The 17,938-nt window shown below is 44.5% G+C and overlaps 1 protein-coding gene and 1 non-coding gene across 2 annotated transcripts in view; both read right to left on the reverse strand.

The window, feature by feature from the left end:
• Positions 1-5,905: 5,905 nt before the first annotated feature.
• Positions 5,906-17,938, reverse strand: part of ARHGAP31 (Rho GTPase activating protein 31) — a 114,311-nt gene continuing 102,278 nt past the window's right edge. The window contains exons 11-12 of the mRNA XM_030328881.1: positions 16,965-17,245; positions 5,906-13,078 (exon numbers count right to left, since the gene is read on the reverse strand). Of these exons, the coding sequence (XP_030184741.1) occupies positions 10,649-13,078; positions 16,965-17,245 (2,711 nt within the window). The 3' untranslated portion in view covers positions 5,906-10,648. The remainder of the gene's footprint in view (positions 13,079-16,964; positions 17,246-17,938) is intronic.
• On the reverse strand, positions 14,794-14,897 carry LOC115524340. The gene has a single exon (XR_003972048.1). It is a non-coding gene; the product is annotated as a U6 spliceosomal RNA (small nuclear RNA).

Consider the following 17,938-nt stretch of genomic DNA (forward strand, 5'->3'; position numbering starts at 1 on the left):
TGTGTGGCTCTGGAATAACTCATTCATTTATGAACACATCTCATATATCACTTGACACCATACCTTTGGTGTGTCTACGCTGCTTCCAGTCCGAATTATCTTTAGTCCTCGGTTGGCCCGACTGCTACAGAAAGGGAAGTCAGTGGAGTCGCCTGACAGCACCCAGTCTCTTTCTCTTTGGCTGGCTAACTGTATTGGAGTACATGGAATAAAGATTGGGTTATAGTCCTGGGTGGGGTTCTCTTTGTTGCCTACTGGGAGGAAGCATTTCTGAGATAGGAACTCAGCATTTTGTTCTGTTCAATGACATTTAAAAATACTTACAGATAAGCTACTATCCTGAAACTCAGGATTTTGCGGTCATTTTCCCTGTTCTTTCACTTCTTTTGCCTCTTAGATTTTCCTTTTATTATTAGCTATTTGCAATAATATTTTTTAAGACAGTCTTTAGAATGAAAGACCATATCATGAAGGAGATGGTGTATGGCTGGACCAGTGGGAGAAGATGAGTGTAAAGCCATGTGGGCTGGCATATAGGCAGGCTGAAGATACCAAGTAACTGGAAGAATGGGCAAGTTCTCAGCTAAACAATCTTGGATGCAGTCTGGACAGCACCCCACAGCATGTTTGGAGTTATAAGCAGAAGTGAAATAGAAGAAGTTACCTCTTTGTCCTCAGATAATTTGATCTATGCCTAAAATGTGTTTTTAATTTCAAATTCCAGAACCTCTATGTTTGTGAGCATTAACCTTTTTTGGTCCATGTCCATATTCTCAAGAGGTGAACTACTTAGTCAATTGATGTCACTAGTCATCTAAACTTCTGAGGCCTTGTCTTGAGAGCCTGAAATGTATTCTCTGTGCTTTGGCTTTTTTACACTGTGAAGTTTTTGGTGAAACACAATATGACCTATGAAGTAAAAAGACCAATCATGTAATTCATAAACTGGCTCTGAAAACAATTCTTGCAGAAGAGTTCCCAACAGGTTTTCAGCAAAGGCAGCATTATGAGGAGTACGTGTCTATATACAGCTATCCAAGGTGACTGCTAAGTTTAACCATTTTCCCCTTAAATATTTTGACATGTATACTTTTTGTTGTTTTTAAGATACATTATTTGGCAGTCTGAGTCCATGCAGCTATTCAACAAATACATATTGACCACCAGGCACAATATTAGGCACTGGGAAAATAACAGTGAAAAAGAAATGCAAAGTTCCTACCCTCATAGAACTTACAATATGGAGGTGCAAAATGTGCCGTAAATAAATTCATGTGTTTTGTCTCCTGGTAGTAATAAGTAAGTGTGGTAAAGAGAAAATAAATCAGGGCAAAGAAATAGTGCCAGGAGTGGCATTGCTAGAAGACGTCTTTGAGAAGATGATTTCTGAGCAAAGAGCAGAGCAAAGAAGCAAGACTGAGCCATCTAAATAATTTGGGGAGCATTCAGTAATACCAAAGACAGTGGCCTGAGGTGGGAACAATTTTGGTATATTGGAAAAATAGCAGGTAACCACAGTGTATTATTGGCTGCTTTTGTAAAGTGGCTCAACCTAAATAAGGTGGTTCTTGGAGTGGAGGGAGGCCATCTCAATATTCTTTCCTTAGATAGGGTTTCTTTTGACCCATAAACATTTTGAAGAGATTACTTGACAGCTCAGAGCAAAATGGGTGGTCTTGGCACATCAAAATGGCTCCAACTTGGTTCTATCAGCTCAGATTAGATCTGATTAAAGAGAACAGACTGGCTCTCCTAAGCTGATCCCCTACACTCCTGCCTGCCCCTTCTGGTTTGACCTGTCTTGGCCATATCCTAAATGAGTCCTAAATCAGGAGGACCAGATGCCAGGCTGGCTAAACAAATGAGTGAATATAAGAAATAAAAATTAGTTTGGGCTGGGGCGCCAGGGTGGCTCAGTCGGTTGAGTGTCTGACTTCGGCTCAGGTCATGATCTCATAGCTCGTGAATTCAAGCCCCGCACAGGGCTCTGTGCTGACAGCTTGGAGCCTGTAGCCTGCTTCGGATTCTGTGTCTCACCCTCTCTCTGCCCCTCCTCCGCTCATGCTCTGTCTCTCTCTCTGTCTCTCTCTCTCTCTCAAAAATAAACATTCAAACAAAAGAATTAAAAAAAAAATTAAATTTGGGCTAATGAAATTTCAAAGTGCCCCCCCCCCCTGCAGATATGACAGCATCAGGGAGATAAAAGCCTCCAGTGCAACATGCTCCTACATATTTCAGCTGTCCTTTGTAGGTGCCACATTCAGATGTAGTTCCCTGTGTATCCCTTTACTTATGCGTCATGTGAAAGAAAGTACATCATCTTTGCTTGGTGATTAGGAGATGCATACTCAGTAAAGAATTGCCTTTTGGTGACTGTTTATATACTGGGAAATTAAGTGGAAAAAAATGGCATAGCAAAAGATCAGTTGGGTGAACTCTGGATACAGGAAAAGGAGAAAGATGCTTGGCCAGTTTGGGTGGTTTAAGGTGGGTAAGTAGAGGAAAGCAGTTCATAGGCATGAGCATGATGGGAATGTTCCTCAATATCCTATTTACTCTGATTCCGTGTTATATTCCTTAAACTTCTTTCCCCTATCAGTCATCACCACCAACCCTCCCCCATTTCTTTTTTTTTTTAATTTTTTTTTCCACGTTTTTTTATTTTTGGGACAGAGAGAGACAGAGCATGAACGGGGGAGGGGCAGAGAGAGAGGGAGACACAGAATCGGAAACAGGCTCCAGGCTCCGAGCCATCAGCCCATAGCCTGACGTGGGGCTCGAACTCACGGACCGCGAGATCGTGACCTGGCTGAAGTCAGACGCTTAACCGACTGCGCCACCCAGGCGCCCCAACCCTCCCCCATTTCTATTTACTGAGCAATTATTACATATCAGACACTGCTGGGTGCCAGAGATAGTGATGAGCGTTCATTAATACAAGACAGATAAGTAATTATAACACAAAGGTGTTCAGAAAGGTACAGAAAGGTACAGAGGTGATGCAGAAAAGAGATTTATCAACTTTGCTTGAAAGCTGCAGTGTCATGAAGACTTCACTGCAACAGTAACACATAAGGAGCATTTTAAAGGAGGACTGGGAGTTGACCACTTAGATGAGGGAAAGAAGGTTCATGTGGTACGAACAGGACATACAAAAATCCAAGGCACGGACTTGGGCTAGTTTAGTGGGTTTTAAAAAAAGTTTTTATGTATTTTGAAAGAGAGAAAGCATGAGTCGGAGGGGCAGAGAGGGAGAGAGAGAGAGAAGGAGAGATCCCAAGCAGGCTCCGCACTGTCAGTACAGAGCCCAATGCGGGGCTCGAACTCACGAACCGTGAGATCATGACCCGAGCCAAAGTTGGAAGCTTAACCAACTGAGCCACCCAGCATGCCATGGACTTGGACTAGTTTTTAAATAACCAGTTCAATAATGCTAGCGAGATAGGCAAAGGATAGATTATAGAAAGACTTGAATTCCACAGAGGTCACAGGTTCTCAAAGGTGTGATCCTTGGATACTACATCAGATCTAAGTCGGAATCAAGAGTGAAGCCCAAAAATGTGCCCCTTTCACAAGCACTTCAAGTAATTCTTAGAAGTCTAGGAACTGAAGGCAGCTAATGGAAGATTTTAAACTTAGGAGTTAGGACCCAGAGAGTTCTCAAAATGTAATCTCTGGGTCTGCAGCAGCAGCATCACCTAACTGGGAACGGCTTAGAAATGGAAAATTTTGAGCCCTACCCAAAACCTACTAAGTCAGAAACTCTGGATAGAGCCCAGAAATCTGTTTTAACACACTCAAGGTGATTTCGATGAGATCCACCATCCTTAGACAACTTTGGCAGCAGTATGTACAATCTGGAGAATGGACAGATGTCAATGAGACTTAAAGCGGGGAGATCAGTTAGCCAACCATTTAAAAAGTTCATGTAAGAGAAGGTGAGAGGGGGTGGGGTGAGGTGTTAAAGTTGTGTGGGTGATAGAAACAGTGGGGTGAAAGGGAAGGACAATTCTGGTGAATAAAAACATTTTAGAGCAGAGAGGAAGAGGAAGCTTTCAAGTGAACCAGACTAAGGAAATGGAGGTCTAAGAGACAAGGTGAACTAGTGTTTCAAGGAAGAAATGATCAACAGTATCAAATATGAGAGAAGGAAGTCAAGAGACAGAATTGACTGTTGATGTGATTATTGGATCACTGGTGACTTTAGCCAAGAGAAATTTTAATGGAGCAATGGGGGTGGAGGTCAGGTTGCAGTTGGTCCAGAGCAGTGAATTGGAATGAAGAAGTTGTGAATTAGAAGGTGTTCTTGGGAGCCCTTGGGAAGAGGAATAGCAATTCCTGTGAGCTAGAAGGAAGTTCAGGTACATACATATATGGATGAGAAGGTGCTGGTGGGGGGCAGGGGTATTGAAGAAACATCTGACAGCATAAACTTGTGAAGTAAGGGGCAAATTGGGGGGGTGGGGGGTGGATCAACCTAGGAGGGGGCTTAGAATAGTGAAATATCTTTTGTGAGTTTCTGGAATGAGGGTACTGATGAGGTGGTAAACCATAAATTTTCAAAGGCTCTCCTGCCACGGTTTTAAATTTTTCTCTGGTCTAATTCAACAATAAGTAAAAGAGTGGAGAAGATGGGTGGTAAGAGTCCTGGTCCTAGTTTGGAGGTTTGCAAAGGAGGTATGGCTGAAGTACTAGTGGTCAAGGGAGTTAGTAGTGCTGGTGGGAGTAGTTGAGATGCTATTCCTTGAGGTCTGGAAAGGCTAGGGAAGGAAGAATGAAGTCTGGTTGGGAGTACTGTCTCTCAGAGTAGGCGTAAGCCAGGCGTTAGTAATCTTGAGAAAGTAGAAGGGATAAAGGAGAAAGGATAGGAGAAATTCTGCGAATGGAATATGAGAGTTTAGGATCACAGAGTTGCGGGTTGTGAAACAGCATAATGTGAAACCCTGGAGGCAAATGGCCCAAACTAAAGAGAAGTAAAAGCTGTGAGCAACTGTGCCAAGAGTGTGGGGCGGGTTTTCCTCAGGAACACTGAAATCATCCAGAACAATGGTGGAAAGAGGGAGCTCGGTGCCAAAGACTGGGAGATCTAGGGCATTGACTACATTGTAGCCACAAAGTATGATAAAAGTTAAAATAGCTGGATTCCATGAATTTTGGTAATAGATTTTTGTAGAAGATGGGCAGGAGCAATGGTGCAAAAGCAGAAGTGGGAAACTAGAGAACACCTAGTTTGTGTAACAAGGGAGAAATGTGTAGCCTTAACTGTTCAGGGACAGGAGCGTCCTCAGAGGAGAGTCAAGTTTTATTGAAATCCAGGAAGTGGAGGCAACATTGAGGGAAGATACCAGGGCTGTGATGAGAGAAGACTCCAGAGGCTGGAGGAAAGATTAAGAGTGAGGGCAACTGTGTGCTGCCATTTGGGGGGCAGTGGGCACGGATCCAGGAAAGAGAAACAGAGCAAGTGTGGATCTGGGAATAGGGAAGATGAAAAGGCATTTAGGGTAGTAATGAGGGATGACAGGAGCAGACCTGAGTAGTGTGAAGTTCTAAATATTTTTATTTAGAAGGCTAGTATTTTTGTCCCCTTGGCAGTGGTGTTTTTCATTGCCAGATTGTAAGCCTTGGTTGTGTGATTTTTTTTTTTTTTTCCTAAGGGCCTGTGATTTAGACCCATTGAGTGCCTTTCTCCCCTTTTTTTGTGATAATATATGCCAGGATTTTGCTTCTTTCCCTAAGAGCACCATTAACATAATCATTCAAATGAAAGAGCAGTCCCCTCTAATTGACTGATTCAAGTAATAGAAAAATTGAGTTCACATCTGTGCAGATGGATTCACATAACTTGGTAAGCTGTGGACTTTTGAGAAGCAATAGCTTTTTTTCTTAATTTTCATGACAATATCCATTGATTTATAATGGGTATCTTTGGTAACATGTATGATTACAACAGTAAGAGAGAGAAGTTGCAAATATTTGACAATATTAAGAGGTAAAATAACAAAAACAAGAAAAATTTACTCAAGCAAATCATCAGGACTCCAGCTGTGAAACCAAACCTTGAAGAAAGAAAACCAACATGGAACCAGAACAATGAGCCTGATGCATATAATCTACTTTTCCTATTATTGATTTTGATGAGCCCAGGTCTTTCTCTAGTTCACAGTGCCATCATAAGCATTATCCTTTATATCATTTATTAGAATACATTTTTAAAGCATAACATCTGTTTTAATTACACTTAAATGTCTCTATGGATAGGTTTAATATTTATACTTTTTTAATCAATAGAAAAAATTTGACTATATCTTTGGAAACACTTGTCGAGCTCAACAAACAGCTGAATCCATGTAGATTTCTAACAGATGCCTTTGAAAAAGTGCTTTATCTTGCAGAATTATAAGCCAGGAATTACTATGGCATTGTTATTGCAAAGCATTGTGATCCATCCAGTAAAACACACAGCTACATACTTCGTGGGTTTCTTATATTTAGCTACATCCTCCTTCAACCTCACAGAGAAGTGATTTTGCATTGCTCATGAACCTCAAGGCTGCTAAATGATCTGCTGTGTCAGTTTGTCTGTGGTGGCCCCCAGTTTTATACTATCTAGACTGACACTGATCTCAGGCAATCACCCTTTTTCTATCTCCTATGCCTCTCCATGCTTGGAAGGTGATGACAAAGGAGGACACGTTCTTTGTCATTCCACATTTTGAGCTGACCTTCCTGCTGGAAGTGCCTAAAATCATACTCCTGACAACACTTAACCCCAAGATTAATTTTGTCACCAGATAGGACAAGCTGGTGGTAGAATGTGGTCCTGTCCCGAACCTCTCCTACTCCAATTCCAGACAAATGAATCTTATGCTCCCCACTGCCCCTTCAAGACCTGTGTAGATAAATAAACCACCCAATTTTAGTCAAATGTGATTATCATGCGCTGAACATTAGGCATGAGAGGAGCAGCTTATCTTGGACCTATGACTTCATCATCAACAGGAGTTAATACATTTTGTGGTGATGGAAGTCTCTAAAGCCCCATACTCAAAGAGCATGGCATGCTATTACCTGGCTCGTTAGCAGAGATCCAGCAGGACTTCACAACCAAACCAATTAAGACTACACACAACTTCAGAACTATGTGTTCTTGATTACCACTCTCTCATTTTTTAAACAAAGCAAAATTCTCAACGCCTGTCTCCCTAGTACCTTCTGCTGGATTTGCAATTGTGTTTAATTTGATTAAAGTCAGTAGGTAACTCGAACACTATTAACAATCCTATTAAAGGATGCTAGTTGCTACATGTTTCCCTTTCAGCTGTCATTTGATAACTTAATGGTTCTAAATCTTGTGCCTATTTGTTTATAGACTATTTCATTTGCTACCATGCCTCTCCCCTTTTTCAGTAGACTCTTCAAGGATTTAAGTTCTAAGGCACCCAGTGCAATATTACTAAGCTCTTGATAAATACTGTTGAGGATGATGATGTTTATTACGTTTTTAAATTCCCCAGAATCCCGCATTTTGAGTCGGTCAATATTTTGAATTTTATGGCTTAGATTAAGCTGTCTTAATGGAGTTCTTGGTCAGGTCTCTTCACATTCCATCTAAAGCAAAGAATAAAAATCAAATTTCCCTCTATCTGGTCCGTTTTGGCAAAAAAGAAAAGAAAAAAATAGCTGGCCTGAGAGGGCCATTTTGCCAATAAATACAGATTATCCTCTCAAGCAACTGCTAACACTGAAAGAAAACATTAGGAGATGCATGCATTTCATTTCAACATTTAAATCCAGCCACCCCCATTTTGAGGACTGGTAATTGATTTGAAGGAGCACTTTGCCAATTTGATTTTCAGCCCTTTGCAGAGCACCCTGTAGATCCTCCTGAAAACACAAGCCCTTGTTCTGTCCCTCCCCTGGGTGGAAGTGGGCAATTTGATTTCCAGCCGGCCATTCTCAAGGGGGTCATTTTTCAGTCCCAAATGAATGACCAAATAGGTCATCTCAGGGCATTTGGGGGAACAATTTCAGGGGGGAAAATCTGAGTTCTCTGCCATGAAATGGAATTTCCTCAGCGCCAGGCTAGCCCTAGTCCCCAGGAAGTTTATGGATGCGTTTGTGACAGCTGACAGGCTGGGCTATAGTGAAGAAGAAGTCCACATTTTCACAGCGGGACACTGACTGAGAAGGTGAGTCAGCTTCCACAGCCTTCTGGATTCACTGGCTAGGGAAGCTGAGGATACAGAATATCTCCAGACAGTTGTCATTGTGTCTCATGGTGGCATCCACATATCCAAACTCCTGAAGATGATGCTACAGACAAAAGGCGTCAGAGTCTGTCTAAGGAGCATGGCAGCCATTTAAGAAATGTGCCTAGGTATCCCGAGCAGAACCCACTGATTAATATGTACTTAGTGGCTTCTGAGTCTATTCCCAAATAAAAATATATCCTCTAAGTGTTACAAACAAAAATTCAAAATAATCGTAAAACAGTTTAAATATTTCATTACTTGGCTCAGAGTTCTGATGGTGAGGCAAAGTCCAGTTCCCTTCCTCTCTCACATTGTAACTGGAACATGGTCTTTATCAAAGCATAGACACCATAGTGCACTGCGATTGGGATAAAGCCTATCTGCCCACATTTTCTGATAAGGCAGGAATGTACTTTTCAACTCTCCTGAACATGGCCTTTCTCATCTGTCACCACTATATTTCTTCACCTTGCTTGCCAAGGAGGAAAAATGCTATACCCTAGGACTTTGTTTTTTTAATGGGTTGACATCTCCTCAGCTGTTGGTCCAGTGTCTTGCTCACCTAATGAGAATGCAAGACCCCAAAACACCTATTAACCGCTCCCCTCCTCACTCACCTCAGCGCCCTCTGAAAGTAGAATTCATCAGCTGGCCTGCCAGTTACCCCACCACAGACACTGGCTTAAAAGGTATAGGACAAGATTTTAAAACTGTAAGGTTTATCAGGGAAGAAGGGAGAGGGGAATATGTATCTGTTGCAGGGCATCAGCTTCCAATTTCTCACTGGACGAGGTAACTTTAATTCAGCCCTTACCTACCCCAGCAGCAGCATGGGTTGTGAGGCCTGCCCAGAGGTACTGGCTAGCCCCTAGAGAAAGTTCTGCAATGACTGAGCTTGTGGACAGAGTTCAGCCAGACTTGACCCTGAGAAGTCGTGGATAGGGCTAGAAACAGGTCTATTTTAATTTGTTTCTCAAATAAGATCGTTGTCTTAAGTTTGAAACTGCTGATACTCTAATGGCTTTTGCCTTGAAAGGGCTCCTGTGAAGCCCTTTTTGGGGGAAGCACCAAAAATCTGCCAGCAGGTTATATTAGTTCTCCTTCCTCTCACCAATCAAAAAGGAAAGAACCATTGGAAGTTCTAAAAAACTGAAATAAGATCAGATTGGTTTATTGCTTCTGCCTGCATATAGACAGAAGAAGGGCAAGTTGGAGTGCTGGGGTGGGTGATGGATGAGGGGGGATTATGGAAAGGAGAAAGATACTCAAATATGCTCTGAGTAATGGAAGGAGAGGGAGAGGGGGAGGCACCCACTGGCTAAAATGAAATGCATATTCAGAAGGGCAGCTCTCACCAAGTGGTAGTGATGGTCACCCTGCCAGGGTTCCCCACTTATCCTTTCCTGTACTCCCAGCCTAGTGTGGGGGAGAGGAAAGCTGAGCTAGAGGTGTTTTCTCTAATGCCCAACCAATTTAAACACATTAAGTTTAGAGTATGGTTCTGCCCATGCGTGAGGTTTTTCTCTATGATGATATCCTGTTCTTGGACTCTGATTTGGAAAGAAAACAGATCACTGCACTTCACTATTGCATACTCAAGTGAAGATTCAGCACATTTCATTGAGGTAACCCTCAGCTCAGCTCAGCCCCCACCTTGCCCAGCTACTGGATTTGTAAATCAGAGGTCAGGATAATGGTAGAGTCCCAAGTTAGCAAAAGCCACAGCTAATAAGTTTTCTTAGATTTTTCCAGTCTCAGAATTTGCTCTTGTGTATAGATTCTGATTTTCAACGCTGATATATGGAGCCATCTTGGACAGGTCTGCAGAGATTCCAGGGAAATTCACCCAGTTGGATCTTTAGGTGTTAGTTTGCACTTCCAAATCTTCTTCCATTCTGGAGTGTACACTTTTACAAAGCTTATCAGAAAGCCGGTCTAAAAGAACACATGCTTTAAAGAGCATTAAAGAGCATGATGTAAAAAGGAGGCCTTCAAACCTCAACAGCAACATTTTCCAACACAGGCAAAGGATTTCTCTTTCAAAAGACGTTATTTTAGCCAACTCTCAACGGTAATAGATAATGACAATGTGGGAGAAATGCAACTCACAAACAAACCGAAATCTCATTGGAGGCAAGAATTTCACCCTGTTCTGTTACCTGATCTTTTCCCACCTGCCGTTATGGATTTATCTAAATTTCATCTCTTGGTCCTTCCCTTGACCTCTTTTCTGGCAAACGAACTAATTAATAAATGGTCAAAAGTCTGAAGAAAGAGAAGAGGCCAAAATAAGCCCAAATTTGGATAACCTACGCCTGGAATAATGGCAAGTTGGCCCTGTAATAACTTCCAGATGATGAATCATGACATTTTTTTCAGACACCAGTGAACTGATGTCATTCTATTTGCCTCCCATTTCTTCCATCCAGAATCACTGATCTCCGCTGGGGCTGGTAAAAACAGCTGGTTGAGGTCTCTAGTCTTTGGCCATTCTTAGGGATGGTCATTTTATTCCTAAGTGTAACCCCTTCTGGTGTGACCCACGTGTTTTCTGCCAAATCCCCACAAAGAAGGCCAGGGGAAACTGTCTGGGTGGGACTTCTGATGGGGGACAGAAGAACCTTGGAATCTGTCACTGTGGATGAAGGGGGAGGGTGGTCCATAATGGGGAAAGGGGGACTGAATAAGATTAGGCTCTGAGGTCTTCCCGGTCTTGACCTGTGGAAAGGCTTAGAACCCCCTGATGGTCGCTCTATTTTTGAAGAAAGAAGGTTGTCTCCAGATGGCTCTGTCTCTGATGTGCGTTTTCTGCATTGCACTGTTGCATCCTGGGTGGAGAGCAGGTTAGCCAAGACTGGTTCTGGAGGAAGGGTGGGTCCCTCACACATGTGGGATGTAGTGGTATCCATTGGCAAGGATGCAGTGGTTCCTGTATCTTGCTTTGATTTCTCTTCTTTTGGGCTTTCTGAGGAAGAGACAGAATCATCTTTGGCAGATTTCTGATTGGTCTCACCAGTTGAGCTGGGTTCCTCTTGGCCCCTTTCCAGAGGCTGAGCCCCACTGTCGCCTGAGCTCTGAGAGGGCAGGGGCTGTGGGATCTGTGTATACTGAATCTTGGGTGGGATGACTGGGACTGCCCTGGCCTGGCACATTTTGACCATGAAGGAGGTTCTCACAGCTGACACACTCACAGGAGCCGAGTTACGGCGGCCTGTCAGGGCCTGAGCAACAATGTCCAAGTCCTGAGGGTCCTGGGAGTAAATGCTCCATGGGTCTACTTTACAGTGAGATGATGACATCCATGTGACTTTCCTGTCTGCTGGATCAGAGAGCTGCATTCCAGGTGAACCAAATGAGGCCACATTCTCAAACCGGAAGAGGTCAGTGATGGGAATGGCAGAGTCCAAATTGAGGGAAGAAGGCCTGTGTTTCCCTTTGGGGGGTCCACAGTCAGTGCCTCTCAGCTGTAACTTTGGGGGATGCTCTCCAGGAAAGGTACTGTCCTGCACACTAGGTGAACTTTCCTTGCTATTGTCTGGCCCAGGAACACTACCTTGCTCAATCTGAGGGTTGTTGTGCCCTTGGTGTGCCCCCAGTTCCTTTCCCTCTGCCAGGCTGACAGGGCTGATTTCTGCTGGTTTGGGCTGCAAACCACTTGGTCCCTTTTGGCTGGGAACAGCCTCTGTCCCTTTTGGGCCAGAGAACTCTCTGAAGGACCTTAGGGTTTTCTCATCCTGTTCAGTAATCTCTCTCCTGGATGCCAGGGATTGCAGAGGGTCGGAATTCCTCTCTGCCTCAAGGTTAGCACAGCTGCTGGAGGAGGGAGTCTCAAGAGTCCACTGGCTCTTGACAGAGGTGGTTTTGCTATCCAGAGAATGGCTCTGGCGAAGGCTGGGCCTGTGGGGAAGCCTCTTCTCCAATCGGTGTCCCTGGGCGCCCTGCACCTGGGCCTCTTGCACATCTTTCAGGGTGGGAGAGTGAAGGGGACTCGTTACCCACTGGGGCTCCTCCCAGGGTTCCACCATCTCCAGGCCATGCTGGGCAATGTCTGTCACAGTTTCGTCTTCATCACAGTCTGAGGGCTCCTGCACCGAATGGGCTACATCCCCCTCTCCTTGTGGGGAGATCTCAACCTCTCTTGTTGGGCTTCGAAGACCAGAGCCTTTTCCCTCAGGGGCAGCATTCTCTGAATTTTGATGTTCGCTTTCCCCTAGAGAGACCTCCTCCCCCTGACAAAGTCTGGGGGTCCCAGGGCTGCCTTTGGACTTCAGCTGGTCTATATATGGATTTGTCTGCAAATTCCTAGACGAGTCTTCTCTCTCAGGGCTGCCCTTTGATAGCTGATCTCGAGGCACCTCTTCCAGAGGAGTTGGAGGGGGCGCGGCAGGTGGGAGCAGAGGAGACAGATTCCCTGGGCCTCCCTGGTCCACCCTTGCTTGTGGAGAAGCCGCCTCAAGCGGTGCGATTTCCAGAGGAGCCAGGCTGGTGGGATCTGGGCGCTGGCCCTTCTCTGGCTCAGATGGGTGGAGGCTGTTCATAGTCTCTAGCTTTTCTCTATTGGCTGCCGTGGAAGTCCCCTGTGTGCTCTGATTGGTTGGATCCCTAGTCCACTCCTCCACAGGGGTGGAGACAGCAGTTGGGCCACAGGACAAGCTCCCAGGAGGCTCTGGGGAAGCTAGAGGCCCTGGACTGGGCTCCAGGATTGGCTGAACTGGGCAGATCTTTGGAGCAGGTGGTGGCAGTGAGAGCTCCTCCTCAGATTCAATGATTTTCAGCTCCTGTTGAATCTCGGGCCAGATCAGGGTGTTGGCCAGATCATCTTCATCCTGAAAAACACCAAGAAACGGATTATTTTAGAGCCAAGGACTCTCGGCACCGACAACTGCAACCATTTCTCAGGGAGAGTAAAGGGATTGGCGAGGTGCCAGGCTGCACTATCCCAGCAAGTAAAGGACAGTGCATTAATAACCATGGATGTTTACTCAGTGCTTATGATGTGCGGTAACACATTTTAACTGCATTTTCTTGTTTAATTGTCCCAAAAACTCTAAGAGGTAAACACTACTATAACTACTCCCATTGTAGAGGTGAGGAGACCTATGTTCAAACAGATTAAACAATTTACCGAAATCACAGAGCAGCAGCCTGGGACTAAAATCCAGCTGTGTCTACACCAGAACAGAAACACTTAATCCCTGTGCACTGTTGACTTATAAAACAAACCAACCCCTGGTCTCATTTAACCTCAGGTTTACCAGATGGCACACAAGAAACAGATTCTCCCAGTGGAATGTAAATGTTAAGTCTTGCCCTGACATCTGCTTTCCAAATAAATAAATACAGATTTTATTTTATTACCAAAGAAATATGTATTTCACATGGAAAAAAAAGTTTTAACACATATTAAAATAAAGGAGAATACAAAAACAGCAGAATCTTATATTCCTACTACCCACAGATAACCACTGTTGATCTGAAGGGGTGCCTTCTCCTCCATCTTGTTTGCTGCCTTTGTCTCCCCTCAAGTCTAGTTTCTCTTTGTCTGACTCCTCCCTTACCCTACACAAAGCCCCAAACTGTAGGCAGGAAAGGGATGAAGGGAGGCCTGGTCGGGGCCTGGGAAACAAATTTCAGTGGCCTTCAGTTCTTCTCTCAAGGTCTAATTCTGTCCCAGGGAGAAGCAGTTCTAGAAGGCATATCCATCCTGTGGGGGTTCAGGCCTTTATGAGAAACCTGACCTCATGCCAACCTGACATCACTTCTCATCCGGCTCTGATCATGTGTTTCATGTTACAATTAATTTGATGCTTATCTTATCTTTCCCAATGAATGGACTATGAGCTCTTGGAGGTCAAGAATTGTGTCCATTCGTCTTTGATTCCTCAAGGCCAGAGCCTGGTATACTGTGAGTAGTTGCTCAATAAGAGGTTTTCTTTTGAGTTATTTCTATTTGAGTTATTTCCTTCAGAGAATTCTCCAGAAATAGGATTACTTGGTCAAAAGGCAGGGATATTTTTAGGATCTGATTCTACTGTATTGCATTCATTTGTATCTATTTCTATTTCACCTTCAGGGCAGGGGCAGCCTTTTACTCATCTCTTTACTCTCCTCAGCACCTCCATTTATTGATCTCTTACTAAGAAATCAATAAATTTAGATAAATAAATAAGCATGTAAACTCCCCTCCACCCCTCTCAGTAAGTGGACCATGGTGCATCTTTCTGCTCAGATCAGAAATCTATGAGGTGTCTTGACTCCTCCTTCTTCCTCACTCTTACCCAATCCCTCACCAAGTCCTGTTCATTCTAGCTTCTTTCCTTGTGTGATAATTAAAATTATTAAAATTGTGTGATAGTTAAAATTATTAAAATAAAAATATTATTTTAGACATTGCTATTTTATTTTATTTTACTTTATTTTATTCTAGTTTATTTTAAGTAGGCTCCATGCCCAATGCGGAGCATGAACTCATGACACTGAGATTAAGAGTCGCAGGCCTTACCAACTGAGCCAGCCAGGAACCACCACCAACCCCCCCCCCCAACATATGGAAGCTTCATGAACTTGCATATCATCCTCCTCAGAGACCATGCTAATCGTCTCTGTATCACTCCAATTTTAGTATGTGTGCTGCTGGAGTGCCACTCTAGCTTCTAAATAACTCTTGAAGCCTTCCATTTCTATCTCCGTTGCCCCCACCCTTGTCTAAGCCTAACTGGCATCTCTGCCTCCTCTCCGGCCTCGTCCGAGCCATTGTCCTCACAAAATAGAGGGACCTTTAAAGTATAAAATTCTGCACAGATCAGATTTCCCACTGCTCCTTAATCTCCAAATCCCTTCCAAGCAGCCCTGTCTGACTGGCCCCTGCTTCCCTCTGGGCCTCTTTCTCTGGCCCAAATTCCTGTTCTCTGGTCTTGTTCCTGTTTCTTGAATGTTTCATGCTCTTTCCCACCTGAGATTCATGGCACATCTTACTCTTTCTGCCTAGAAATCTCTCCCTTCCTATTCTGTCCCCTGCCCCTTTAGTCTAGCTAAGTTCTCAGTCTAAATGTCTATTTTTCAGAGAAGTCTTCCCTGACCATTGTGACTCCCCTCCTCCCTCTGACTAGGTTAGGTCCTCCTGTTATACACTCTCACAGCATGCTGTACTTCCACATCATCCTAGAAAGCATGCGTTTAATGACCTTTCACCCACTAAGCTGTCAGCTCGAAGAAGGCAGGGACTGCGACTGTCTTGCACACTGCAGTCATCTCCATGCTCAGAGGAGTGCCTGGCCCAAAGTAGGTGTTTACATACACTTTATTTATTTATTGGTTTGTTTAAAATTTGTTTTCACGTTTATTTATTTTTGAGAGAGAGAGAGAGAGACAGAGTGTGAGCGGAGGAGGGGCAGAGAGAGAGGGAGACACAGAATCTGAAGCAGGCTCCAGGCTCCACACTATCAACCAAGAGCCAGACACGGGGCTCAAACTCACAACTGTGAGATCATGACCTGAGCAGTCGGCTTAACCGACTGAGCCACCCAGGCACCCCTATTATTGTTTTTCTTTAATGTTTATTTTTGAGAGAGAGAGGGAGAGAGAGGGGAGCAAACACACACAAGCTAGTGGGGGAGGGGCAGAGAGAGAGGGAGACTGAGGATCCAAAAGGGTCTGCGCTGACAGTGGAGAGCGCGATGTGGGGCTCGAACTCACGAGCTAAGCTGAGAGATCATGACCTGAGCTGAAGTTGGACACTTAACCGATTAAGCCACCCAGGCGCCCCTTAAATACATTTTTAAACTGAGGAATGGACTGATGCCTTTACCTGTTCCCCTGAATCCAGCCTGGTTCCCCTTCCAGAACTAATTTTATCTGCTTCTGAAAGCAGTGCTATTCCCAGAATTCAATCCCTGTAAGAATGTCCATATCCTTCTCCTTCTACAGTGGCAAACACATCCATCAGGAACCTTTTCTCAGCCCTCTTGAGGCCACTATAGCACTCCTGCACTGCCCTAACTCCCAGCACATCGTCCTTTTGTGCATGTCCTGGAAACCAAATCCCCGGAAACAAGTTAAAAGGCAAAGAACTTCCTTTCTCCTTTGACATACACGTCCAGGTCACAGAGCTGCCTCCTCAGGGCAGGACTCCTCCCTGGATGCCCCGGAAAACCTCCTCACACCTTCATTTTATAAAAGGACATCCCATAAAACCTTGGAAAAATTTCACCTCTAAAAAGTACATGAGGTGTAATAAGCCCTGGCATCATGTTCTAACTTCTCCAGAAGCCATGGGGGAAAGGAGCGAATCCTGGAAATCTTTCAGAAGACTTTACAAACGTGCACAGGCAACCGTCCATCCAGGATGTCTGGAAGGAAAGCTGGACCCCATAATGGTCATCATATTTGGGACTGGTTTTGTGCTGCTTCTGGGATCGAATGTCATTGTATTCCAAGGACGTGTCACTGGTTTACAGTGACCTCAGATCAGAAATATTTAGAGTTGAGCCTGTCCTAGGGAATCTGAGCTGCATGGTTCCTTCCCATCATCACAGGCCTTCTGAAAAGTCCACTGAAAAAGACTCCCAGACCTGATTAGAAGACCGTCTCCTAAAGTCCCTTTGGCAGAAACTGGTTCTAAAAAAATAAAAACAAACTGCTTTCAGCTAGTCCGAGAACCCTTGGGATAAAGAGGACTCTTACTGGCCGGATCAGGCAATGAGTCCACCTTACCATCTCGTGGAGAAACACGGCTTCGGCTCTGGCCCGGGGGCTCTCCTGCAGAATGCTGGGCTTCCCCTGGTCAGCCTCACGACCCTCCTCCACCACCTTCTCTGGATCTAGCCTCTTCTCTAATTCACTTGGATGTTGAGAACCCAGGGAGATTTCTGGAGCCTTCTTTTCCTCCAGTTGGGAGCCTGGCTCCAGGGAGAGGCCTTTGCTGCATTCCTCTGTCCTCACTGCTTCCGGTCCTGGCTTGGCATCCTCGAGAGCCGCCTTCTTAGGTACAGAAGCTGCAATGAGGATGAGAGTTACCTGTTGAAGACTTCATTTGAAAAGAGGCTGTTCCCAGCACAGTCACCGTCCTGGGCTAGTCCTCCTTCCCAAGTATGGAGAAAATTCTCCCAGCCTGCTGCCCCTCACATTCTTTACCCTTTCCTTCTAGCCATGTCCTGCCTTCAGTTCCCAAAGTCACAGACTGTCAGAGATGGGAGGGGCCTTGAAGATCATCTAGTCCAGGGGCTCGTGACTAGGAACCATTTGCTCTTCCCCTCCCCAGGAGACATTTGGCAGTGTCTGTGGACAGTTCTGGTTGCCACAAGTAGGTGGGGAGGAGGTGGCTACTGGCATCTCGTGAGTAGAAGCCAAGGATACCAAGTATCCTACAAAGCATGAAACAGCCCCACCCCCAACAAAGAATTGCCCAGCCCACAATGTCAATAATGCCAAGGTTGAGAAACCCTGTTCTAATCTAAGCTTTCACTTCACAGATAAATAAATTCGGATCCTGACAAGTCAAGCAGTTGCCCGGGGCGTAGAAATCTATTATTTACACAAAGCTACAAAGATGTATTATGATTATGATTGACAGCTTCCTGTGTGACCCTTCCCAGGGGTTTTCTGCACATCAATCTGGATATATCTAAAATGAAATGATTAAGCCCTGGTCTTTTTTTTTCTTTAAATTTTTTTTTTTTTTAACGTTT

This window comes from Lynx canadensis, chromosome C2 (assembly GCF_007474595.2).
Source record: "Lynx canadensis isolate LIC74 chromosome C2, mLynCan4.pri.v2, whole genome shotgun sequence".
Taxonomy (NCBI): Eukaryota; Metazoa; Chordata; class Mammalia; order Carnivora; family Felidae; genus Lynx; species Lynx canadensis.